Source organism: Suncus etruscus, chromosome 1, assembly GCF_024139225.1.
Source record: "Suncus etruscus isolate mSunEtr1 chromosome 1, mSunEtr1.pri.cur, whole genome shotgun sequence".
Taxonomy (NCBI): Eukaryota; Metazoa; Chordata; class Mammalia; order Eulipotyphla; family Soricidae; genus Suncus; species Suncus etruscus.
In genome coordinates, this window is record NC_064848.1 from 59,421,244 (window position 1) to 59,449,079 (window position 27,836).

Here is a 27,836-nt window from a genome sequence, read left to right on the forward strand (position 1 = left end):
AACTGCTGGCCCAGTTGGTAAAGATCTACCACCAAATAAATAAATTTAAATTATTATTAACAATTTGAAATACTTATTTTGGGCTCCAGGCCTATCATTTGAGTCCATGGCAGTGGGCAGTCTAAACTCCTAATGACAATCTTGTATCTCATGTAAACTTCACACTGCCACATTAAACTGACTCTTGTTCAAATACTGCTAGCAACTTGAGAGAGTAACTCCCTCACCTTAAGTTAAAAGACCTATAGGAACTATAGAGCCTTAGAAAAGCTGCTTTCTGTTTTGTAGTCCCAGAGCCTGGCCCCAAGGCACCAAAACCAAAGCCAATACCAGTAGCCTTCACCTCCAGAACTTGGTCTGAGGGGAACATGAGAAGGTTTCCACCCCAGAGTTGTTATACATGTGGGAGACTAAAGGAGACAAAGTGACATACTTCCTCTAAGATACTCTTGGATTTACAACCAACAGCAAAGGAGCTGGGGCAAGGAAAGAGCAGGGGTTAAGTTACTTGCCTCAAATATGATGAACCAAGGTTTGACTTTGTCTTGCATTTGTCTTGCACTGCAAGGGTCCCCATGCACTATGAGAAATGACCCGGGGGTTGGAGAGATAGATAGCATGGAGGTAGAGCGTTTGTTTGCCTTGCATGCAGAAGGACAGTGGTTCGAATCCCGGCATTCCATATGGTCCCCCGAGCCTGCCAGGAGCGATTTCTGAGCGTAGAGCCAGGAGTAACCCTTGAGTACTGCCGGGTGTTACCCAAAAAGACAGACAGACAGACAGAGAGACAGAGAGACAGAGAGAGAGAGACAGAGAGACAGAGAGAGAGAGAGAGAGAGAGAGAGAGAGAGAGAGAGAGAGAGAGAGAGAGAGAGAGAGAGAGAAATGACCCCAAAAACCAGGGTAGCAAGAAAACAGGAAAATAATCAAAAACCTTCATTTCCTCTGCTGATCATCCTTTTGAGTGCTTAGTTAATGGAAGTATCTAGTACACTGTGGCCAGCAGATGATCCTAGGAAATGAATCTTGCTAGACATCATTAATCTAATATTCTCAAGGGTGTTCCTATACAGTACCAGGGTTTTGGGGAAAAGCAGTTGAGTCCTGGGAAATGTCTCAGAGGCCCCAGACTAGGAACTGGCCTGAATTTTTTTTCTAGGATGACCTTAGAGGGTTGTCTAACATTAGAGAGGCCAGGCCCTGTGATCACTGGTGAGTGCTGGAAGGTCACAGGCTGTTTAACTTAGTAAACAGGCTCTCAGAGCTTGTCCAACTTAGTAAACAGGCTCTCAGAGATTGTCCAACTTAGTAAACAGGCTCTCAGAGCTTGTCCTCTGAAGAGAATGACCCCAGAGGAAATTTGTACTTTGTCCAGTTGTGGCTCAAAAATGGACTTCCTCCTCTCCCAGCCCTTCTCACCCGAGCTTCTCTTCCTGTCTCTCAAACTCACTCCTCTGAACTTTGAAATGTGAGTTTGTTTCCAGTTATCAAAACTTATCAGGAAAGACCCAACAATGCTTTATCTGCCCCCAGGAAGGAAACTGTCCCATCTCTTCTAGGATACATGACTTGAGCTTCTCAGAAAGGGAGGAGTGAAGCCTGAGGACAGGAGACCCCCCCCCCCACCAGACTGAGGTGGTGCCCGGCTCCCTCTCCCACCACCAATCAATCCACTTTTTTTTTTTTTTTTGGTGAGGGAAGGGAGCACACCTAACAGTGCTCAGAAGACCATATGGGCTGCTAAAGTCTGCTAATCTGGGGCAACTACATTGCAAGGCAAGTGCCCTACCTACTGCACTATCATCTTTCTTCCCCAAGTTACCTCCCTCTTTTTTGCCTCATTACTCCTGGATGCTGACACTTTGTTATTCATGGTAGAGGTGCCTAGCCCTAAAAAACATGCAAAAGCTGTTGCTCACAGCAGTATACCTGAGGATACATAGGAAAGAAACCTTACACACACAGAGCTCAGTTTTTCGTTTCAGAAATAATATCCTCAACTAAAGAGAATGAGGGCTCACTGCACAGCCAGGAAGAAGCCCTGTGACTACAGGTATAGGCCAAAATACATAAAATAAACAAACAAAAAAGGGCTCATTGGAGAAATGACTGACTCCTGGGCTGGCCAAGTCAAAGAAAAAAAATCAGAGGAGCAGAAAACTCAGAGGAGCTGAGTTAAGGAAGAACTTAAAGAATGAAGAGCTAGACTTGAGAGAGCTCCAAGGATTGAACACATGTATAGCATGAGGAGGCCAGGGTTTGGGCCCCAGCTCTGTATGGGCCCTCAAGCACCAACAGGAGTGACTTATAGTACAGAGCAGGCAACAGTCCCCCCACGTCCAACACCACAGGATACAACTTAAAAACAAGGACAAAACGAAAACTAAAAAAGTAATGGACTATGTACTAAGGATCCCAGAAACCCAACCTGCAGAGGAAGTCCTGGATGGTACCTAGGGCAGTTGTGGTCACCAAAGTCAATCTGGGAATTAAGTGCTGGAGAAACATGACTGCTAAGTCTACAGGATGTGTGCATTAATATAGGGGAAAGATGGGAGTTCTTTCTGACAGAGGATGCCAGTTAACAGCAAAGACATAAAGATGGAATAAGCTCATCAAACACCCTAAGAACAGACTCAGGCAAGACTCATGTGTGAATGCTTAAACCAGTGACATTGTCACTCCAGCAACACCACAGCAAACCAAAAAAATGTGTGTGAGCATTATAACTAAAGGACCAAGACGCCAGCAAATCTCTCAGCCACACATGCAAGTACTGTGGTGACCTAAAGACCTAACTTGTGACCCTCCCCACCATGTGAAAATCCTAACAATGAAGAAGGGGAGGGGAGGGGATCGGAGGGAAGAAAGGTAGAGAATGGGATAGGGACAAGAAAGGAAGGGGGCGGGGAGAAAAGGAGCAAGAAGAGAGGCAGAAGGTGGGTCAGGGAGTGTCTTTTTAAGAGCTGCAACAGACGGGGAGAACCCTGAGCTCTAGACCAGACCAGATTTCCCTAAGGTAGGTCTGCTGCATTGTCGGGAAGAATTTGTCAGCCTGGACAGCCTGACATCACCCAAACATTACAGCACAGCACAGCTCAATTTCTGGCGTTGACTCCAGCTCCCAGCTCTGAGGTTACATACACTGCTGCTTCCTTTGTGCAACCTTTGGTTAAAATTCCAAGACATTTCACAACAGTTTTAATCCAGTTAAAGAGCAATTCAGCTCTTAAAAAAAATAAAAAGTTTCACTGTGAATCAGTGGTCCTTCTGATCAGCTTTGGGGCCCTGGCTGGGCTTCAAAACCAGCAATGCTGGTGCCAAGAGGCCACCTCTGCTTTTATCAAGAAGCAGGACCTTAGCTATAGCCTTGCCTGCTGCTATGTGTACCACTGGGCTGTCAGCCAGCCCTGCATTCCTGGCATTGTCTCTCCAATATTAGGATCCTTTCCATGAAGCCAGCTCCAATTTTCTTCTTTAAGGAGTGGGCCTAATAAACTGCTGTTTTCGGGAGGTAAGTGAGATAACGCATAGATGTACTTACCCACAGTGGTTGGCATGACCAGAGAGCACTTTCTTTCCTCCGCCTAACTCTCCATGACTTCAAAACAGATAGATTGTTTACACAGATCTATAATCCTAAGTGGGCAAAACTTCACATTTCTACTTATATCTACTTGCACCTGTGATAAACAGTGAAGAAAAATGCTGCCCACAAGGATCCTCTGGGTATAAGCACTGCCTATAGCACTCATATTTATAGCACTTCATGAGGGATGAAGAATGTTTCTCCTTATTGACCAAAATAAGCCTTATCTAGAACATCACGAGCTAGAGTAGACAACAGAGGATACATCTTAGAACCGTGGGAGATGAAGGCCTTCCTTAGCCTCCCTCCCAACCCCCCCCCAAAAAAAACAACAGTAGTCGTTAAAAAGACATTTAAACACATAAAAATTAAAACTTGGAGGTAGATGGGCCGGGCGGTGGCGCTAAAGGTAAGGTGCGCCTGCCTTGCCTGTGCTAGCCTTGGACGAACCGCAGTTCGATCCCCTGGTGTCCCATATGGTCCCCCAAGCCAGGAGCAACTTCTGAGCGCATAGCCAGGAGTAACCCCTGAGCGTTACCGGGTGTGGCCCAAAAACCAAAAAAAAAAAACTTGGAGGTAGCACAGTGCCTAGGACACATGCCTAATGAGTGAGTGCCTGACCCAGGTTTAATTCGACACCATACGACCTTTTGAGTATCAGCTGGAGGTCCCAAAACAGCTAGGTGGTTGGGGAATTACTGACACCAGAGGTTGTTCATATGAAGTCACCTTCCTGGTTGGCCAGAGTCACCAGGAGTGGCCCCTAGACTCTTTATCACTACTTAAGAATTCCCCTGACTTCCAAATTAAAAATTATTAGAGCCAGGGATTTGGCTCAATAGTCAAATACATGTCTCATGTATGAAATCCTGAGTTCAATTTTTTTCTTTGGTGAGTGGGGGTAGAGCAGCATACCCTGTTGTATTCAAGGATCACTCCTAGCTCTGTGCTCATGGATCACTAAGCAAATACCTGGTGGTACTGGGGGACCACCATATTCAGTGCCAAGGATCAAATTGGGCTCAGCCACATTAACTATCTCAAGTCCTGAGTTCAATCTCTGGCAAGGCAAAGAAAATACACACACACACACACACACACACACACACACGCGCGCGCGCGCGCGCGCGCGCGCGTGCACTTTTGGGGGGAGTAAGGACCACACCCAGATGATGTTCAGAGCTTACTCCTGACTCTGCACTCAAGAATCACTCCTGGTAGGCTCAAGAAACTATATGAGGGGCCGGGTAGGTGGCGCTGGAGGTAAGGTGTCTGCCTTGCAAGCGCTAGCCAAGGAAGGATCGCGGTTCGATCCCCCGGCGTCCCATATGGTCCCCCCAAGCCAGGGGCAATTTCTGAGCACATAGCCAGGAGTAACCCCTGAGCGTCAAATGGGTGTGGCCAAAAAACCAAAAAAAAAAAAAAAAAAAAAGAAACTATATGGGGGAGGCCTGAAAGATAGCATGAAGGTAAGGCGTTTGTCTTGCAATGCAGAAGGTCAGTGGTTTGAATCCCGGCATCCCATATGGTCCCCTGAGCCTGCCAGGAGCGATTTCTGAGCATAGAGCCAGGGGTAACCCCTGAGCACTGCCGGGTGTGACCCAAAAACCAAAAACCAAAAATCAAAAACAAAAAACAAAAAACCACGAAATATATGGGAGGTGGGGATCAAAATCCAGGCATGCAAGGCAAGAGCCCTACTCACTGTACTATGGCTTACCATCCCCTAAATATTTCTATATAATCAATGCTGTCAGAGATAAAGTTAAAAGACAGGTGAAAGAAAGAAGATATTAACAAATAATATATATGAGAAGGGCATGACTTCGAGCACTGCTGCAAAGCCTAACATGGCCACATTGGTTAAGATTAACTGTGAGGAGACGCCTGAATGCCACTTGGGAGGCCCTCCCCCAAAAAATGTAAGAGAAAGAAGTGATATCCAAAATTTTAAAAACTTAGAAACGTTTTCTTTAACTGATATAAGCATAAGTAAAACTATAGGAGAGGGGCTAATGTGATAGCACAGCTGACCCAGATTCAATCTCCAGTATCAAAAAATGGTCCCCCAAGCCTGCCAGGAGTAAATGCTGAGCACTGCTGAGTGTGGGTCAAAAAACAGAAACAAAAAACTATAGATGAATTCAGAGATACAAAGGTCAACAAATGCCAAGTTTGTATAATACCATGTATAATCAGAGAAATGTTTTAAACATCTAAGTATCCAATGAGCAGAGGCAAATTTTGCAATTTACATTTACATCAGTAAGCTCCAGTGCTGGCAAGTATATGAGAAACAAGCACTTCTCATATTCTGTGAATCAGAATGGATGATGGATGATTTAAAAACAGAGAAAGGGACCGGAGAAATAGCATGGAGGTAAGGCATTTGCCTTGCATGCAGGACAGTGGTTCGAATCTCGTCATCCCATATGGTGCCCCCCAAGCATGCCAGGAGTAATTTCTGAGCATAGAGCCATGAGAAACCCCTGAGCGCTGCCGGGTGTGACCCCCCCAATAATAAAATAAAATAAAAACAATGAAAGGCGAAATGAAAGTATATGATCCTGCAGTGCAGTCCCTATTGAAATAGCACTGGCATTTTTTCGAGGAACTAAAACAAATAACTCAAATGCAAATAGATTCACAAGTAACCCAGATAGTCAGATTAATTCTAAGAGGAAAAAAATAATGGTATGTCCCCAACTTCAAACTGTTTTACAAAGCAATAGTTTTTCATAGTTTGGTACTGAAACAAAACGGGTGCACAGACAAATGAACTGGAAAGCCAAGAAATCAATGATATATGAACATATAAAGGGATATAGGTAGAGATAGATGCAAATGTTTATATGAATAATAAAGATATATAGACATCAAGTTTTTGATAAAGAAGCCAGAACCACATAAGAAAATATGAAAAGCTCTCATAGAGTGAGTTTCATATGACAGCAACTTGGAAAAAATACAAATAAACTACATTATGTATCATTACCACACACAAAAATGAACCCAAAAACACTTTTACAAAGTTGAATTTAGACCTGACACCATAAACTACACAGAAAATGGGGCTAGGGATGTGTCTTAGTAGTAAATACTTGTACGATATTGGGCCCTGGACTGAGTCCCAGAAACACATGGTCCCCCCAGAATCTGGGATCAACCCCTGGAGAAGCAAGCCAGGAAGAGGCCCATATCACCACCAAAACAAAAGCAAACAAACAATGCATACCTAGGGGGTAGGAGAAAAACAGTCGATGAACTCCAGGACATCAATTTCAATGACCAGGCAAACAAAAACAAAAATAATCTATTAGGGGAATCCAGAGTTGGCTCTGTCGGGGCCGGAGTGATAGCACAGTGCTAGGGCATTTGCCTTGCACGCGGCTGATCCAGGATAGACCTGGGTTCAATCCCAGGAGCCAGGGCCGATTTCTGAGTAATCCCTGAGCATCACTGGGTGTATCCCAAAAACAAAAACAAAAAAAGGCAGAGTTAGCTCAGAAACCAAAAAAGATCTGCCTTGCAAACACAGATCCCAGAGTTTGATTCCCAGTGTCACACCCCTTACCAGTGACTCTTCTATCTGAGACCCTCAGAGTCACAGAAATATGTGACCTTGATTGACCCTCAGAGCAGATGTGGGCTTTATGGCTGAACATTCAAGAACAAGGAGATATATGATGCTCAGTGACACCACCACTAAGCCAGAAATATACCCTGTCATTGCAATGACAATGACATCACAGACAAGAAGGCAAAGGAGGGCCGGAGAGATAGCATGGAGGTAAGGCGTTTGCCTTTCATGCAGGAGGTCATCTGTTCGAATCCCGGCGTCCCATATGGTCCCCCGTGCCTGCCAGGAGCAATTTCTGAGCCTGGAGCCAGGAATAACCCCTGAGCACTGCCGAGTGTGACCCAAAAAACCACAAAAAAACAAGAAGGCAAAGGAGAAAACAAACTAATAGTACAATATAAAATTCAAATGCTTTTACATAGTGAAGGAGAGCTCCTAAAAGTCAAAAAGACACCTAGAAATTGACTTATTTTTCCTTTATACATTGCATACCTGACAAGAGATTTATATCCAAAATAACAAAGGACTCACACAACTCTAGTACAAAACAGCAATGCCCTCCCCCCAAGGAAATGGCCAAAAGACCTGAATAGACACTTCTCTAAAAAGACACAGGAGGGCCCACGGGGAACATAAATAATACTCCCTGTCACTTATTATTAGGAAAATGTGAACCAAAACCACAAGAGACTATCAGCTTACACCTGTGAGAACACCAGCTTTTAACAGGCTGGAAATAATGTGTTCAAAAGGACTTGCTAAAAAGTGAACTCTGGGTACCCTGTTGTAGCAGACACAAAGTAATGCAGGATCTGTGGAAAATGTCATGGAGATGCCTCAAAAATATATAAAAATACAAATGTCATATAATCCAGCAGTACCATTCCTAGGCTTTTATCCAAAGGCTATGAAAACACTTGTATGAAAGGATATATGCACCTCTGTGTTATATATCCTGTTGTCCACTATTGCAGCATTATTCACAAGTAGTCAGATCTGGAATCAACATAAAATAGCATCAATAAATGAATGGATAAGAACAAGGATCTGGGGCCCGGAGAGACAGCACAGTGGTGTTTGCCTTGCAAACAGCCGATCCAGGACCAAAGGTGGTTGGTTCGAATCCCGGTGTCCCATATGGTCCCCCGCGCCTGCCAGGAGCTATTTCTGAGCAGACAGCCAGGAGTAACCCCTGAGCACCGCAGGGTGTGGCCCAAAAACCAAAAAAAAAAAAAAGAACAAGGATCTGGGGCCACAGCAATAGCACAGCGGTAAGGCGTTTGTCTTTCACGTGGCCAACACAGGGCGGGCCCAGTTTGAATCTCAGCATCCCATATGGTCCCCCGAGCCTGCCAGGAGCGACTTCTGAGTGCAGAGGCAGGAGTAACTCCTGAGTGCTGCATGTGTGACCCAAAAACCCAAACTCCCCCCCCCAAAAAGGATCTACATACTAAATTGAAGGTTTATCTGCTATGAAAAAATGATGAAACTGCCTTCTGAGATAAAATGAATGAGTACTGAGGTGATAATATTCTGAAGATAATTATCAGATGTCTTGGTCATGTGGAATACGAATTGTTAAAGCAAGTACAACAAAATGAATTTCCAGGGGCCAGAGAGGTGGCGCTAGAGGTGAGGTGTCTGCCTTGCAAGTGCTAGCCAAGAAAGGACCTCGGTTCGATCTCCCGGCACCCCATATGGTCCCCCCCCCAGCCAGGGGCAATTTCTGAGCGCTTAGCCAGGAGTAACCCCTGAGCATCAAACGGATGTGGCCCTCCCCCCCCAAAAAAAAAAGAATTTCCAAAGGTAGTAAATATAAATAGCAGATATTAGAGGAAAGGGGGAAAGAAATGGGAGGAAGAGGTAAAGAAGTGGAAGTGGGTTGCTGAAACTTAGTTTTGTATACCTAGATGTATGAAGTTAAAACCCCCAAAACTGGGGGCCGGAGAGATAGTATGGTGATAAGGCGTTTGCTAATTAGACACAGCTAATCCAGGATAGATGGTAGCTTGAATCCCGGTATCCCATATGGTCCTTTGTGCCTGCCAGAAGCAATTTCTGAGCACAGAACCAGGAGTAACCCCTGAGTGCCACCAGGTGTGACCCTCCACCCCCACACACACCCCAAAAAAGATTAGAGCAGAAACTAATGAAATAGAGAACAGAAAAACGAGAGAAAAATCGATGCACCAAAGTTGGTTCTTTGAAAGCATTGACAGAATAATATACTTTGGTCTAAGCTGACTAAGAGAAGAGTTCTCAAATGACCAAAATCAGGAATGAAAGTCAGTCATCCCTACCCAAGCCACAGAAATTAAAAGGCTTAAACATTAGGACTCCCATGACATTCACCATCAGTGACATGACAATTTCCCCAAGTGGACAAAATTGTGTGCCCCTCCCCACCCAATGCTAGAACAATGGGAGAAGAGAGTAACCAATGATGCAATTTCCAGGAGCAAGTTCAGTTTTCTTTCATCCTTTCTAAGTTTTATGATAATATTATGACTTACCAAGTTGTTCATAACATAATAATTTCAGGCATTAAATGTTCAAATACAATCCTACCATCACTGTGACCTTCCCATCACCAATTTCCCACCTACCACTACCCACCACCCAGCCAGGATCCATGCAGGCATAAACAAACTGACTTCATATTGCTTGTTACAACACTAAGACAAATGAAATTATCAAATCTTAGAGCCACACAGGATTGTTGTATCTCTTCAAGGTATTACTTTTCTTTATTTGGTTCTTGGGTCACACCTGGTGACACTCATTGGTTACTCCTGGCTATGTTCCTAGCCAGAAATATAAGTTGCTCCTGACAGGCTTGGGAGACCACATGAGATGCTGGGATGGAATCCAGGTTCGTCCTGGGTCAGCTGCATGCAAGGCAAACTCCCTTCAGCTGTGCTATTGCTTGGGCCCTCTCCGTGATATTACTAACATCAGTGTCTAAGGATTGATTAGGCTGTGGTTTGGTGCTAGTTGAGCCTTTTGTGGTACTGGTTAGGCCAGGGGTCAACAACCCACGGCTACAAAGACACATGCAGCTCTTTTGAAACTTTGCTGCAGCTCCTACATCAGGGCCCATAGCAGAGGGGTGGGGAGCAGTATCATTTAAATATTTTAATTGGTGATTAATTTGCACAAATATATTTTACACTGTTAAGTGAAAAGTCCTTTTTTTCTTCAAATTGACAGCTAACTTCACGATCCTGTATATAGCATTAAGATAATAAACAATGTATGCAGTGCTATATTTGTTTTAAATGTCAATGGTTTTGTGGCTCTCGGGTTTGTTTTTCCTTTGGAAACCAGTCCAAGTGGCTCTTTATGTCTTAAAGGTTGCTGACCTGGGTTAGGCTCACTGTGGCTAGTAGATTACTATGTAGCTTTCCCATCAGATTTCCTGTGACGCTACTGGATTGACACTGCTGGTTAGGGAAGTATTGCATGGCTACAAGTCAGTCCAGGATTTACATATCTAAAACAAGTTAAATGGTTTGGATTTTTGATAACATTAGGTCATGGAGCTAGTCTCTTTCTGTCAGAGGATGACAGAGTAGCACTGTTCACGAAGAAACAAAACTCTCTTCTCTCTAAGAAAGCCACAGAGGTATCAGCCTTGACTGAACTGCCTGGGAAGTATTGGCAGCCATTATTTTCTTCTCCAAGTGCCAGCTTTCATTTTTGTTTGGTTGGTTGGTTTTGGCTTTGGGGGCCACACCTAGTAGTGCTCGGGGGTTACTCCAGGCTCTGTGCTCAGGAATTACTCCTGGAATACTTGGGGACCAAATAGGATACTGGGGATCAAACATGGGTTGGCTGCATGCAAGGCAAATAGCATGCCCCTTTTTTTCATTTATGGTTTTTGGGCCACACAGTGTGGCCTAAAATGCTCAGGAGTTATTCCTGGTTCTATGCTTGGGGGATGCTGGAGATCAAACCTGGGTCTGCCATGGGCAAGGTAAGTGTTCTACCCTCAGTACTATCAATGCATCAAGGTGGCAGGTTTTTATTTTCCTGCTTAAAGAAGATCAATTTCCAGGGTATCACTAAGTGATTTTCTTTTTCCCTGAAAAGGGGTCAGTAGGCCAATCAGTTTGGGAACCTCTGTGAATGCCTGAGATTCAAGGTGCTTGGAGAGTTCATCGTAGTCAAGTGTACTATCCACCTTTCCCATACTTAGCCATACCATATTGCATGAAGTCCACATGGTGTAGGAATGGTTTATGTGTTTGTTGGCAGAGCTTTAAATAAAGATTCAAAACAACTTTCAAAGAAACTGATCCCCCATGCTTTTCTATTCCGACATTTGCCTGTGTGGAATTGCTGAAAGTGGAGGTGGAGGTGGATTTGTCCAGTTAAAACTTGGCCCTGAAAAGGGGGTCCCCTGATAAGAGTAGCACTTTTACTTTACTTATTGGGAAGCCAAGTAGAGTAGGTTGGAATAGCAGCATCAGAACTCCCCAACAAGAAGGGGATCAGGAGGGCAGCCAAGCTAGCCCTTCCTCTGCTTCCACAGATGGGTAGAAAAGACTGGAAATATCTGGCTGATCCTATACTTTTTTTGGAGGAGGGCCACACCCAGCAATATTCAGGGATTACTCTGCTCTCTGGAATTACCCCTGGCAGTGCTCAGGAGATCATGAGGTGCCCGGGATTGAATCTGGTTCAGACATGTGCAAGACAAGTGCCTTACCTGCTGTACTAGTCCCAGTTCCAATTATGCATTCTTAATTCATGGTCTTATTTATTATTTTTTTATCTAGTGTTGTTGTACAGTAGTACAGAACATCATGGGGTAGTGCTGCATCTCCACGTGTATGATACTCCTAGGTCCCTCTCACAGATGCCAAGAGAGATAAGGTTGGCTGCTCTCACATTTCTCAGTAGGCTGGCACAAAGCAAGGTGGTAGGAGGTAGCACTGTTTCCCACACTAGCCAGCTGACACTCCAGGCACCTACAGGTCTGAACCTCAAATGTCCTGATGCTACAACCAGAGGTTGCTAGAATCCCGAAACTGACGCCTCGATTATTCCTGGCTCTATCCTCAGAAGTGACCCCAGTGGTGCTTGGGGACCATATTTATAATGTAGGAAATTCAGGATTTGAAGCAGGGTTGGCTACATGCAAAGTAAGTGGCCTTAAGCCTTGACTTCTTTGGCCCCTTAGTTTCTAATTTCTTTTTTGGGAGTGGGGGTATACCTGGCTGTGCTCAAGGTTTACTCCTGGTTCTGCACACTGGGATCACTCTTGACAGGGCTTGAAGGAACATATGGGGTGCCAGGAACCAAACCCTGGTTCGTTGCATGCAATGCCATAGGAGTCACTGTACTGTATCATTCCAGCCCCTAGCCCCTAATTTTTTAATAAACCCACACTCTCTCCTTGAGAAGCCAACAAACAGGCCACTCAGTCAACTGAGAGGTCTTTAAAGGCTTCTTCCCAGTATACTTGACAGTATTTCTCCTGGAAATATCCTGGAGAAGAAAAAGCTATGGCCTGGGGAAGGATGTTAGATGTAAGCCAGGCCAAAGAATCTAATAATCCCTGTCCCTAAACTCTGCCACCAGCTTCAAACCTCTCCCTGCCTCTCTAAACTCATCCCAAGAACAGATGAGAAACTAAATAGATGAATGTGCATTTGGAGGGAGTTTAACTCTGCAGCCTGCTCTGTTGATTATAAGCCATGTGTGCCCCCCCTAAAGGAATGGGGACTTAGAAACTGATAAAACAAATGATAAAACACAGATGATGCTACACCTCATCACAACCAGTCTGCCAACCCTATGTGATAAGAAGTTCTGTTTTACACAGAAAAATAGTCCTGCCCTTGATTTCCCATGAACAATATTCTCATAATACAGCAATTTTAGCCCAATGTCCAGGAGACCCAGAGTGCCTTACTGATTGATAAATAAGTGGAATGCTATGGAATGTAAGAGTAGAGGACAAGGGGCTGGAGAGATAGCATGGAGGTAAGGCGTTTGCCTTTCATGAAGGAGGTCATCGGTTCGAATCCCGGCGTCCCATATGGTCCCCCGTGCCTGCCAGGAGTAACCCCTGAGCACTGCCGGGTGTGACACAAAAACCACAAAAAAAAAAAAAAAAAAGAGTAGAGGACAGGCAGAGTTGGGTTTGGGGGGGTGTTGGGCCACACTTGGTGGCACTCAGGGGTTACTCTGAGCTCTGTGGTCAGAACTCCCTCCTGGCATGCTTGGGGAATCATATGAGATGCCAGGAATCAAACCCAGGTTGGTCCTGGGTTAGCCATGTGAAAGGCAAATGCCCTACAGCTATGCTATCGTACCAGCCCCATGGCAGAGTAGTTAAGAGTCAGAAGTCAGGCCAGAGAGATAGCATGGAGGTAGCGTGTTTGCCTTGCATGGTGAAGGACGGTAATTCAAATCCCAGCATCCCAAGTGGTCCTCCGACCCTGCCAGGGACAATTTCTGAGCATAGAGCCAGGAGTAACCCCTGAGCACTGCTGGGTGTGACACACACACACACACCCCAAAAAAAAAGAGTCAGGAGTCAGGAGATAGTATGTAAGTCACTGAAATCACTAACTCCAGTCTTTCTCCCCCCATCTAATTCAGTGTCCCCTACAAAGGGGCACTTTCTCCCCCCATCTAATTCAGTGTCCCCTACAAAGGGGCATCTACATGGGAAGGCAATAGAAGGAGCAGAAAAAGCAATTCATATGAGAAGGAACAGAAGTAGGACCTGACATTGGCAGCTATCAGGTGAATTCAAATACACTGCTTTGATCTAAAATGTCTTAGAAGTCTTTATTCTGGGGCCAGAGTGATAGAACAGCAGTTGGGTGTTTGCCTTACACGCAGCCTACCTGGGTTTGATCCCTGGCATCCATATGGACCCCAGAGCCTGCCAGACGAGATTTCTGAGCATAGAGCCAGAAAGGAGTAACTAGCATCGCTGAGTATGGCCCCAAAACAAAATGAAACAAAACAAAAAGTCTTTCTTCATTTGGACCCTGTTTCTAGATCCCATGAACCAAGAATTGGGCTCCTCTAGCATGGGTGAGACACTCAAAATAACTGATAAGAACCTGAGCTTGCATGGGCAGCTACTTACAATGGTGAAGCAAAAGATGTTTTTAATTTCAAATTAGTGCCCCCACCCCACCCCCCGTTTTGCTTGTCTGTTTGTTTGTTTGCTTTTGGGTCACACCTGGAAATGCTCAGGGCTCACTCCTGGTTCTGTGTATCAGGGATCACTCCTTCAAAGACCATATGGGATACTGGTGATCAAACCTTTGGCAGCCACATGCAAGGCAAGCACCCTCACCACTATACTATTGCTCTGGTCCCAATACTATTTTTAAATCCGGTGGGGAGAGGAGTGCACAGGGGCTTCTCCTGGCAAGGTGCTGGGGATCAGTGCTGGTGGAGGAAGAAGAGGCAATCACAGGCTGAAGTGTTACCAAGGATGGAACTGAGTCCCATGCAATGCAAATCACTCCCCCTCCCCCTTTGAGATATCACCCCAGTCCCTAAGTCAAACATTCATCTTTCTTTTCCCCTCCTTTCCTTTCTTTTATTGTTGCTATTGTTTCTGCATTGACCAGGAATCCTACACAGCTAGTTCTGTTGCTTGCACAAACTTGGTTTTGGCATGCTAAAGATCTCACACTTTTTTGTGGTACGGGAGATCCTAAGCAACAGAATTTCTGGCATCCTCAGCCTCACACAGCCAAACAGGTGCTCCGTCTCTGAGATTACCTCAAGCAACTAACTAATAAGGCTTTTGTAGCCACTGTTTTATCTATCCCATGCCACACATAAAGGGAAAAAAAGAAAGGCTCTTATCATATGCAAACAAACTCTGAACAAGCTTCCTAGAAATGTTTAAAGAGCTATATAGAAGACTCCTTTCCTGTACAATGAGTAATCACAGCAGGGACTGCCCAGAAGCCACTGTTTAAAGGGAAAACCAGATGTCCAGGGAGGGTCCCGCACCCCACTCAAGGAACTTCACGCACACGCACAGGGCTGGTTACATATGTGAGAAATCTGTGTAAATCTGACCCTCTCTCAGAATCAACACTTTAAAAACCTGGCGCAAGAATTTACAAAGTAGGGCAGAGAGGTTATTCTAACCTTTCTGTAAAGTGCTGTGGCAACGGGACCTGGTGGGGAAAACCCCACCCTTTTGGCCTAGAAATTCCTCTCTAGGAATTTGTCACAAGGAAATCATTCAACTAAAGTAAAAGAAACATACAGTAAGCAATAAAAACACCTATGCCAGGATTATCAGAGGTAGTACAGGAATATGGTCCTGTATTAAAGGACCTGTCATGTACACTGGGCATCTAGATTAAATCCCTGACACTAACCCCCACAAAAGATTAGGGATACTGAAATTTGAAATGTTGGATACTAAGGAAATACCCTTAAAGATTTTAGATGGTAGATACCAAAGATAACTAGTATAATTAAAATGAGATGAAGTTGAATGTGGGGTGCCAGAGCTAGTACAGCAGTCAGGGCACTTGCCTTGCACATGACTGGCTAATCTAGGTTGAAGCCCCGGGTCCTATCCAGTACCCCCAAGTCTGCCAGGAGTGATGAGTGCAGAGCCAGAAGTAACCAACCCCTGTAACAACCAGATGTATCCCAAAAGTAAAACAAGGGACAAAAAAATTGCAAGAGTAAAAATTCATTTGGAAAATATTGGCAAGTTTGTTACAGTAGCAGGCACATTTTTTTGTTACAATGGTAGGCAACAAAGTGTATTTTAAAACCTTTCATATGGAAAAGTTTTCAGCCATTTCCAGCTCAAAAGAGGGTAAGGGGTGAGAGGCAAAAAAATTATACAAAGCAAAAAAAAAAAATACTATCCTGAAAATAATAATAAGTATAAGCCCTAGGGCCAAGGCTCCATAATTAAAAGTTCCTGCTTTACAAGTGCAAGACCATGAATCTCATCCCCAGTACAGCCCACATATATCCAGCCATGCATCATACCAGCAACTCTGATGTCCAGGATCCCCACTGACACAAGAGTGAGTTCCCAGTGCATGAAAGGTCTATGTGAACTGCAACTAAAATACTAAAATATGCAATCAATTCCAGAATGGCAGTACAGCAGCTAAGGCTCTTGCCCTAAATGCAGTTTACCCAGGCTTGATTGCCTGCATCTCACATGGTCTCCCCCTCACCCCCCACTCATCACCACCAGGTCCCTGAGTTCAAAACCAGGATTACACCATGAACACTGCCGATGTGAGCCCAAATCAAATACAGAACAAAGTAAAAATAAATTTTCTTTGGGACAGAGTGATAATACAGTATGTAGGGCATTTGCCTTGCATGTATTTGACCCAGGTTCAATCCCCAGCATCACAGATCGTCCCCTGAGCACAAAGCCAGAATAAGCCCTGAGCACAGCCAGGTATGGCCTCAAAATACAAATAAATAAATATTGCTCACAGCTAAAGCTACTACATACAGAGCAGAAAGTTTAGTCCCTGGCAAGCATCTATGTGACTACGTTGGCAACCTTTCCTCAAGCAGCAAAACCAAAACCCACACGAGCACGTTGGACAAGAGTGCAAACATCAGTACTAGATGTGCTGGTCCCCTGACCCTGCCATCAAACCAAAAAAAGGAAAAAACAGGGGAAGGTGTAAAAGAAGTGTTAGTAGACTAATAGTACCGGCATTTATTCATTCTGTGTGTGGCACCTGGCACAATCTTAAGATACTTCTGTGCCTACTGGTTCAATATCACAGTATCATTAGTGCTACCCCCATTTTGCTGGTGGGTTCACTGAGGTTCCAAGGAGCTAACAGCTTTCCCATAAAACACAGTTAACTGTTGTGATACAAAGAAACATTCCCAGGCCATTCTAAAATCTTTGTGCCTGCTCACACAGAAAGAACAAAATTCTCAGCAGAATATCCTCTTGTGAGCCCTGAAGTCAGGATTAAGTCTCTTAGGGAACTGCAGGTGCCTCCAGGACCCTTCTAGATGCCCGGAAGATGAAGAGGAAGAAAAACACTCAGTACTCACAGGCTCTGACCATCCCAGCTCCAAAGGAAGGACAAAGTTTGGACCTGCCCTCAATAGTCAGGAGACCAGGAATTCCAGTCAGAATCCACCCTCCCCTATCTTCACAACTTTTCACAGCAATCCTATACATGTCAGGAAGCACCTCTCTGCCATCCGCCTCTCACCCTCCCATCCCTCGTACCCCTAAACTTCCTTGTCCAGAGCAGGTCCAGGTTCCACCTTTTCTTTCTCTTACCACCCCTGAGCTCTGTCTCCACTTCCTGTCCCTGCTTGTTCCACAGGGAACAAAGATGGCTGGAAAAAGCAGCGGGGTTTTCCCAAGCACCAGCTAGATATGCAGGCAGCTCCCATAGCAGACGCCTGCCCTTCCCAACTAGGGACCAAGAGATGCTTAAGTCAGGGCCAGGAGGGAGTCCATTCACTGTGACCCCAGCCCTGATCAGGCCCAGATCCCCCATGTGCCTCCCTGCACCCCTTTCATGCCCTGGAAGCATCCACTACCACACACTAACACTATACAGCCACCCATCCATCACAGACTTCCAGTACTTTGTCAAAAGACCAAGGTCTGAGGTCGGAGTGATAGTAGGGTGTTTGCCTTGCACGTGGCCAACCTAGTATGAACCTGGGTTCAATTCCTGGCGTCCCATACGGTCCCCCGAGCCTGCCAAAAGCAACTTCTGAGCACAGAGCCAGGAGCAACCCCTGAGCACCTTCAGATGTGGACCCCCCCACCCAAAAAAAAAAAACCACCAAGGTTTGCTCAAAGAGCAAATGAGTTTGTGTTTATCTTCTTCTGAAGAGCCCTTCCTGACTTGGGGGTGAAGACTCAAATACACCCCTCTCAGCAGGCAGGGACTCCAGGCTGCCTGAAAGGGTGTGTCTGAATGCTAGGAATGACCCAACATAGCCTAGCCAAATCACCTGGACATCTCAGAATACAAAAACTACTGGTGGTTCCCTAAATACACTAACAGGTATAATCCCAAAGATACCAGCATGATCACACTCTCAAGACTCTCCCCATCAGACTGAGTAGCACCTGGTGGGACCTCCTCAAGTCCCCAGGAATGGCTGGAGAGGTTCCTTAGCCAAAACTAAACGAAACACAAATACTATTTTCCCTAGGCCAGTCATCAACTCAAAGTCCTTTTCCTGTTTTGTCAGGCTGGCCGTGTGCTGAAATGCCAATGATAGCTCTGTGGTTTCAGGGACATCAAACTCAAGAGAACCCGAAGCAGATGAGGAAAATACTTTAAAAGGAAATTGTTCAGGCATATTTAGAGGTGACCTGTCATGGGGTATTACTGAAGGCCTTAGCCAGGGCCCTTCTTCACACCCTACTGCCCACATGACAGAGCTGGAAGCAGCCTGACCTCAGGGCATGTCAGTCACACAGGTCTACTGTGACCCTGCCCCATCCCTCAATGCGGCCTCCCCATTAACCCGGGCACTAGACCAAGTGATTCCTGGCACATTCTCAGCCCTTCAGTGTCCCTGAGGCAAGTATAGCTAAACCCCAGTGAGGCAGTTTCAGTGCCAAGTGCCATTCAAGGAGCCATCTTGGGCAGAGCCTAGTGTGTGGCCCTGGGTGGCTCCAGACAGGAATTCCTGGAAAAGATAAATAAAGGGTCTCGTTTTCTGGAGCCAATTGTTAGGCTAGAGGAAGAAGAGAAAGATTGCATGTGTCACCATCTGCTTGGTGAGCTTGTGCCCTGCTCCTAGAAAGAATGTCTCAGAGCTCCAAGGGCTATCAGGGTTTGATCCTGGTATAGCAGGACCACTGGGATAGGGCCCTACTGATATGTTGGGTCCTGGAGGTCCTGGAAGTGATATCCAAACACAGTTCCTGCAGTGGCCTCCAAGCACTGCTAGGTGTGGCCCTCAAATAAGAATAAACTTAAAAATATAAAAGGGGGTGGTGGGGGCGGGCCGTCGGCGAGAGCGCACAAAACTGCCCTCGCTGCTCGCCAGCCGCCAGCTCCGGGCCGGCCACGAGGTTCTCGCGAGACCGCCGCCAACCGACCGACGACGCTCCCGCCCCGTCCCCGCCGCCCGACAGCCCGGACAACACCGACCGGCGCCCCGCGCGAAGCACGCCTGCCCCACACGCACCACGATGTCGCTGAAACGCATCAACAAGGAACTTAGTGATTTGGCCCGTGACCCTCCAGCACAATGTTCTGCAGGTCCAGTTGGGGATGATACGTTTCATTGGCTAGCCACAATTATGGGACCTAATGACAGCCCATATCAAGACGGTGTGTTCTTTTTGACAATTCATTTTCCTACAGACTACCCCTTCAAACCACCTAAGGTTGCATTTACAACAAGAATTTATCATCCAAATATAAACAGTAATGGCAGCATTTGTCTTGATATTCTAAGGTCGCAGTGGTCTCCTGCTTTAACTATTTCTAAAGTTCTTTTATCCATTTGTTCACTGCTATGTGATCCAAACCCAGATGACCCTCTAGTGCCAGAGATTGCACGGATCTACAAAACAGACAGAGATAAGTACAACAGAATATTACAACAGAAATGGACTCAGAGGTACGCCATGTGATGCTACCTTAAAGTCAGAATAACCTGCATTATAGCTGGAATAAACTTTAAATTACTGTTCCTTTTTTGATTTTCTTATCTGGCTGCTCCCCTATCAGACCTCATCTTTTTTTATTTTATTTTTTGTTTACTTCCCTCCATTCATTCACATGCTCATCTGAGAAGACTTAAGTTCTTCCAGCTTTGGACAATAACTGCTTTTAGAAACTGTCAAGTAGTTACAAGAGAACAGTTGCCCAAGATTCAGAATTTTTTAAAAATGAGCATGTGTATTATGTGGCCAATGTCTTCACTCTAACTTGGTTATGACACTAAACCATTCCTCACTGCTTTAACATGCTGAAGAAGCCATCTGAGGGGGAGCTGAATGGGGCTCAGTGGTCAAATCCAAGGAAGCAGCATTGTTTAGCAGCGTCCATCCTGTGTAAGCCTTCCACTGTTAGAGATCTGAGGCTACATGATGTACTTTGTGCTCATAACGGAGGTGGCTGGAGAATTGGTATTGAATCTATAGCATCGGCAGAACAGAAAATGTGATGTATTTTATGCATGCCAATAAAGGAATGACCTGTTCCTGTTCTAAAAAAAAAAATATATATATATATATATATATGTATGTATGTATAAAAGGGAGGGGCCAGAGAGCATGGAGGTAAGGCATTTGCCTTGCATGCAAACGGATGGTGGTTCGAATCCCGGCATCCCATATGGTTCCCTCAACCTGCCAGGAGCGATTTCTGAGTGTAGAGCCAGGAGTAACCTCTGAGTACTGCCGGGTGTGACCCAAAAAAATAAAATAAATAAAAGGGGCTAGAGAGATAGTACAGTGGGCAGTCACAGTCAACTTGGGTTCCTGCCCTGAAGCTACATATATTCTCCCAATTTAGCTAGGAGAATCCCTGAGTGTTGTCAGGAGGAAGCACCAAAGAGGGATAGATGTTCCTCCAAAACCAAAAATAAATAAATACATAAATAAGAAAGCACTACCTCTCAATTGGGCCAACAGCATGTGGTTCAGGAGGTGGTGTCACCCAGTACCACTGACCTTACAATTCCAGATTCCCAGGATCTGGCTGCTCAGGAAACAAGTGGCAGGGGAGGGGCTGAAGAGAGTTCCTGGGAAAGCTGGTTCCTGGGGCCTGACTCCCAGAAATCCACTGAATTACGTCTGCCCTGATGCCAGTAGCCTGGCCCTTGGCCCCTGACCCAGGTGCTTCCTGCAGTTAGTTTCCTTTTTTTTTTTTTTTTTTTTTTGGTTTTTGGGCCACACCCGTTTGACGCTCAGGGGTTACTCCTGGCTATGTGCTCAGAAATCGCCCCTGGCTTGGGGGGACCATATGGGACGCCGGGGGATCGAACCGCGGTCCTTCCTTGGCTAGCGCTTGCAAGGCAGACACCTTACCTCCAGCGCCACCTACCCGGCCCCTAGTTTCCTTTTCAATCAGAATTCTAGAGACATCCTTCTTTCAGCAGCCAGCAATATAAATCTGCCAAGACTAAGTCAAACCATCATTTTCAAAGAGCCACTCCTTTAGCAAGACTGGTTTCATAGCCCTAGCCATCTCAGAAAGCACAAACCGATCATTTTCATTTTCATAAAATTTACCATGTTCATAATCCCTAAAAGACATAGAGCTTTATTCATAAGCCTTCCCACACCACCAAAACGTATACTGTATGTGTTCAACAACATGTTCAATAAAAACAAATGGTGGAATGAGAAAGTAATGGCATGCCCAGTTGTAGAATGATATTGTCTTTTGGGGTTTTTTAATGTGTAAAAAGCAAAAATGTTTGGTGAGGGGGCCATACTCCAGAGATACCTGGAGCTTACTCCTGGTTCTATACTCAGAGAATCACTCTTGGTGGTGCTCAGAGGACAATATGGGTTGCCAGCAACTGAACTCAGGTTGGCCACATGCAAGGCAAACACCCTACTCTCTCCTCTGTATGGCTCTGGTCTAGGAGGAGACTTCAGGGAATCGTCCCCTGAACACCACCACCAGGCATGGCCCTGAATGCCAGTACAGCCTCTAGAAACCTCAAGCACCAATGGGTAAGGTACAAAAGCCTCTGAGCCTCACCAGGTACAACTCTGATGTCCCAGGAACTGCGGTGGTCTAGGTGATCCCTAGTATCATAGGGCCCTTGTACCACAGGATCTGCACTTCAGTCCAGCTAGCACAGCAAATACGCAGGAGGAACTTCAGCACCCTCCATCCCCAAATCCTGGTCACTCACCTCATGTGCCCATATACATGCACACATGTGTGCGCGTGTGTATGTAGCATGAAAACAGCTGTGTTAACATATTTTATTTTGACATGCACAACACAGCTACTGCACCCCATTATCAGCAGAGCAGCTGAGACCCTCCACCACCATTTCCTTGTGTGACTTCTAGTCCGCCTCTTCTATTTTGTTTTTGTTTTTTGTTTTTGGGTCACACCCGGCAGTGCTCAGGGGTTACTCCTAACTCTATGCTCAGAAATCACTCCTGGCAGGCTCGGGGGACCATATGGGATGCCAGGATTTGAATCACTGTCCTTCTGCATGCAAGGCAAATGCCTTACCTCCATGCTATCTCTCTGGTCCCTAGTCTGCCTCTTCTTTATATTTTTTTTAACAGATAGATTTATTGGAAAGTAGAAGGGAAAGGAAAGAAAACTCCCTAACTGGAGAAAACATAGCATAGAACTAAGTTCTCTCTTCTGTGCCTATTCTCACCAAGTTATCTGTCTATACTGATTTTACCTGTTTACAAAGCTGTCAGCTATTCACTTAAACAAGTACCAGGGAAAAAAAGAGAAAACAGGTAATGTTATTTCCTCCAGGCCCCACTTCTATGAATTGATGCCCACTGAGTGTGAGGGTCACACATAATTTGGTGACAAGAAAAAGTCTCTGAACACAGAAGATTCAGTGAGTTAATTCAAAACTAATCCCATTCATGTATCTGAGAGACCTCCAGCTGTTTTTACCTATACATACTGCATTTCTCGGGAGAAAAGGGGTATTGTTAAGAAGAGGCCAAGAAGCAAGCTGGACAGACAGTTCAGTGGGTAGCAAAAGAGCCCACCTGCCTTGCACTCAGCTGACCCAGGTTTGACTCCTGTCTCTCCATATGATCCTGAGCCCTTCCAGTAGTGATCCGTGAGCACAGAGCCAAGCATAAGCTCTGAGCACATCCAGATGTGATCCCAACATTATTTTTAAAGACAAGTAGCAGGTTGAAGCAAGAGTACAATGGGTATGGCATTTGCCTTGCACAAGGCCAATGAGGATTTACTTTCCAGCATCTCATTTGATTCCCTAAACAGTCAGGAATAATTCCCAAGTACAAAATCAGACTTAACCCCTGAAACCACTGGGTGTGTCCCCTCCACCACCCAAAGAAAACTCAGCACACACACACACGCACGCACGCACGCACGCACGCACGCAGAGCCCTGCTGGAGGGCCAGCACTTATGCCATCAGAAGAGCTGACAGCCAATCATCGGACAAACTCCAGTCAGCATAGCCTACCTAACACCTTTAGAGGCAAAAAGGTGTTACATATAGACAACTAATACTCAACAACCAAATAACAGGGTTTAACAGGGTAGAAACTCCGAACACTGTAATAGTCAACATATACTCTGGAGTAGGGTCCAAAATACAAGAAAAAGGAGCAACAAAAACTCTTGACAACACATTATACCACAAAGAAACCAGCAACAGCAGAAACAGCAGCATTGAGAGAACAGGTAATCAGCCTTCTAATACAAAGGCCCATAATAATCCCTTAGGGATCTTATACAAGATCACAGGTAAAGAACACCACGGGAAATCACTGACTCCAATGGAAACATCTCATAACACTATGTTTTAATGCCTTAATCTTACTATATTTAAAATAACCTCTCAGCTTTTCTATCCACAGGCATTCTTGGATGGACAAACTAAGGTGGACAAACTAAGATGGCATCTTGGGGCCCAGTCACACAAGATACCATACCCAGCTTGCACTACGAGAATGTCCTGAGAAAACTCTTTAACATACACTTTATCTCTAGGTTATACCTTCTTTTAGGATTTGAAGCATGTGACCAGTCAGACCACCGAAGCAGCAACTGTGACGTACAAACTTATACTACAGGCCCTACTCATCGAACACATTCAAGCAAACTAGCATTCCCTTGCTATTTTCTCCTCTCTTCTCACTACTTTCTTTTTTATTTTTTCTTTTCTTTACCTTTCTTCTCTTTTCCTTTTTTCTTTCCTCTTCTCCCTTTCTTTCTAATGTATTTTCTCTTTTCTTCCTTCCTACCCCTTCCATATACTTTTCCCTTTCCCCCCTTTGGAAATCCAACTATCCCTTCACCCTTCAATCCCATCCAGACCTCCCACCGTATTAAAACTCTTCACCCTCAGTTTTTTTTTTTCTTTTTTTTTCTTTTTTTTTTTTTTTTTTTTGGTTTTTGGGCCACACCTGGCGTTGCTCAGGGGTTACTCCTGGCTGTCTGCTCAGAAATAGCTCCTGACAGGCACGGGGGACCATATGGGACACCAGGATTCGAACCAACCACCTTTGGTCCTGGATCGGCTGCTTGTAAGGCAAACGCCGCTGTGCTATCTCTCCAGGCCCGGCACACCCTCAGTTCTTAATCCATTAGGCATCAAGACTGACCTCCTACCCCAACGAACCAGTACTCAGCACCAAAGCGAAGGGACACCCAGTCAAACCCACAACTCATCCCCTGCAAGAAAAGGCAACCAACTCCCCTTTGGACTGAGGCTGTGTGGCCCTCCCTAACAACTCCCCCTATGTTACTTGAAACCGGACTTAGCTCTAAAAGTATCCCCAATGCAAGAGCTCTTCCAAGACCTCCCTGCCGCAAATCTTTACCAATCTCAAGAAGGTCAGGGGCTGTGATGGAAAGGTGCCTGGGAACCCACACACCACAAGAAAATCCCAAAAGACAATGGGGAAACCTAAACTTTCAACATAAGTATAAGACCTGTATTACACCACCTCCTTACCTGCTTATCCCCAAAAGTAAAGTAGTCTCTTGCATCACATTGTTCCTTTAATTACTTTAATTCATTTTTTAAAAATGTTTGTTCTACATATACATAGGTGAGCACATATATTTTTATCTTTTTTGGGTGTGTGACCTGTTTCTGTTTTCTTCTCTGTCCACCCCCAAATTCACCGACAATATAATGTAGCACCATTCCTCCCTGCAAAGGCACACTAATAAAAGGGGAAATCCTACATGTAAAAAACGAGCTCTTATCTACTAGGGATAAGAACTCATACTTGTTAACAATACAGGGATATCTCCCACCTTGAAAATATGTCATGTGGACCCACTTAGACCCCAGGTGATTAGACACCATCCGTCCAGCCTTGAACCCTGGATCCCAGACATAGAAACGACAAAGTTCTTCACAACAGCTACGGGAAACAAATCCCAACAGGGACATCCTTAATACTGCTGGGCCACCAACAAGTGCCAGCTCTAATATAATATCCTGACAACGAGGAAAATGGGAACAACTTGACCTAAGAGCAGGTTATCCTACCTCACCAGCTAACGATAAGACAAAATCAGAAGACTTGTCACCCTTTGGTCGGTCCAAAAGCCAAGATCACGATTTACAGATGACTAGCTACTAGAACCATGACTGGACTGTATATATCTTGGGACCAATAAAAAAGCCCCAGTCTAGGGTTTGAATTACGACCTGCACAACAACCATGATTCCCAGTTCCAAAGGTCTGGCTGAGACACTTGCAACGGAATGGGGCTGGAATGGGGCTTCTGGAAACACTAGACGCTATCCTAGGTTCCATCCTAGATCAGTGCAAAGACCAAGACCACCAACCACAGAAGATGGATTAAAATGACACTGAGGGAACAGAACTTCTAGAAAGACAAAGAAAGACTTCAATATAAATCCCACTCCTGGACCTGTGCAGGTACTGAGATCTCTAGATACAGAGGTCTGATTTTATCACCCAGGAAGGAGCAGAAGCCTTCCAAACACCATGAAAGCACCAAGGGGAGAGTAAATGAACCTGAACAGAGTCTATAGTTAATCCCATGACAATGTACTCCAAGGGTGGAGAAACCACATATCTCTTAGGCCAAGTGAATTCCTTTTCGAATGACCCCAATATTTACTGTGCCATTGCAGGAGGAAAAAAAGGCAAAAAGCACAAAACATTTTTTAAATTTTTTATATATATTATTTTTTTAAATACTCATTTTTTTATTATTTTTTTATATTTATTTACCTATCTACTTCTTGTCGATTTCCTTGTTTTGGTGTGGTTATTGAAGTTGTCCCCATTTACATTTATGTTTTTTCCTTCTTTTCTTTTTTTTTTTGGTTTTTAGGCCACACCCGGTGATGCTCAGGGGTTACTCCTGGCTATGCGCTCAGAAGTCGCTCCTGGCTTGGGGGACCATATGGGACGCCGGGGGATCGAACCACAGTCCGCCCAAGGCTAGCACAGGCAAGGCAGGCACCTTACCTCTAGCACCACCACCCGGCCCCCTTCTTTTCTTTTCTTTCTTTATATGCCCTGCCATGTTTTTTATCTCAAGACCATGGCTATTTTTGTGGTGCTTATCATTGTTATTGTTGGAGTGCTCACTGGATATTTGATACTTCTTTTTTTACTATTGGGGTGTTACACCTTATTTTTCTCCTTCATCTCTCAAATCGATGATGAGAGCCTCTAGAAGGATCCCGCCCATTTTCGGCGGATTAGACTTTTACCCGTTTATTACTTTTCTCTTCTTCAAACAAAACCACATAACTTGAACTATCTAGTCATGCCTCCCAGTTAGAGGGGGAAATAAGGGAGGCACCAAGACCAAACAGGTGCAAGACTACTAAGTAGTAAACTAGGTACAGAGGGGACCACATTTTCTAGCAGCCCTGGGGGTGAGGGAGGAGGATTTGGGAGGTAGGACGAAAACGAAGGTATAGGGAGGACAAATTGGTGATGGGAATCCCCGATTTTATGTAAATATGTACCTAGAAGGATTCAGGATCCTCTAGAAGGATTCCACCCATTTTTGGAGTATTAGACTCTTACCCCAGTTTATATATCTTCTCTTTTTCCGGCAAAACCATGCAACTTGAACTAGCTAGTCCTGCCTACAGTTAGAGGGGGAGATAAAGGAGGCATCAAGACCAAACAGGTGCAAGACTACTAGGTAGTGGGTTGGATACAGAGGGGACCACATATTCTAGCCGCCCTGGGGGTGAGGGAAGAGGAAATGGGAGGTAGGACAAAAACGGAGGTGTAGGGAAAACAATTTGGTGATGGGAATCCCCCCTGATTTTATGTAAATATGTACCTAAATTGTTATTGTCAACAATATGTAAGACACTATGATCAAAATAAAAATTATATTAAAAAAAATAAAAAAAATAAAAAAAAATAAAAAATGAAGTTACATTCCTGATAGCACTCTATTACCAGCAAGGCAAATACCGCCTGACCTTCTCTGCCTTTCTAAATTACTTTCAAAAGGCCAATATTACCTTTGATCAAAGAGATGGAAGAGATTATCTTCCCAGAACAAGACCAGGAAAGGCAAAAGCTAAAGGCTGAATTTCTGGCATCAGGTGGAAGCAGATCAATTCCTCTCAACTCCCTGACACTGGGCTTGGCAAGGGGTGCTGGACACCACGTGGCTTTAGGGGCTGGAGAAGCGGCTAGAGAGCATGGCTAGGTGAGATATTAGAACCACTACACAGAGGCATGGCCATGCCTAAGTGCCTGAGTTTCATCTGTATAGAGGAGTGGGCTTGAAAAGTGGAACCTGAAACCTGAGCCTAAAACTTAGTCCTTCTGCCTTCTAAGACAAATCCCTCCAGGCCAAGTGGACCTAGAACCAGTTCCTAGCCAAAGCCAGAGGCCTTGACCACAGCACCTTCCAATAAAGAGGACTTGGACCTTCAGAGGATGATCCAGAGATCTCACCCCAAGTGCCCGTCAAATAACAGCCACAGTGTGATCCCCAAGACCCCTCACCCAGTAAAAGCC

At 45.0% G+C, this 27,836-nt stretch overlaps 2 protein-coding genes across 2 annotated transcripts in view; one reads left to right on the forward strand and one right to left on the reverse strand.

Moving 5' to 3' along the window:
- Positions 1–27,836, reverse strand: part of B4GALT1 (beta-1,4-galactosyltransferase 1) — a 78,309-nt gene that overhangs the window by 43,163 nt on the left and 7,310 nt on the right. The gene's annotated exons all lie outside the window — the stretch shown is intronic.
- On the forward strand, positions 19,312–19,845 carry LOC126009645 (ubiquitin-conjugating enzyme E2 D3-like). The gene has a single exon (XM_049774199.1). It carries the CDS (start codon positions 19,339–19,341, stop codon positions 19,783–19,785), a length of 447 nt encoding a protein of 148 aa, XP_049630156.1. The 5' UTR covers positions 19,312–19,338; the 3' UTR covers positions 19,786–19,845.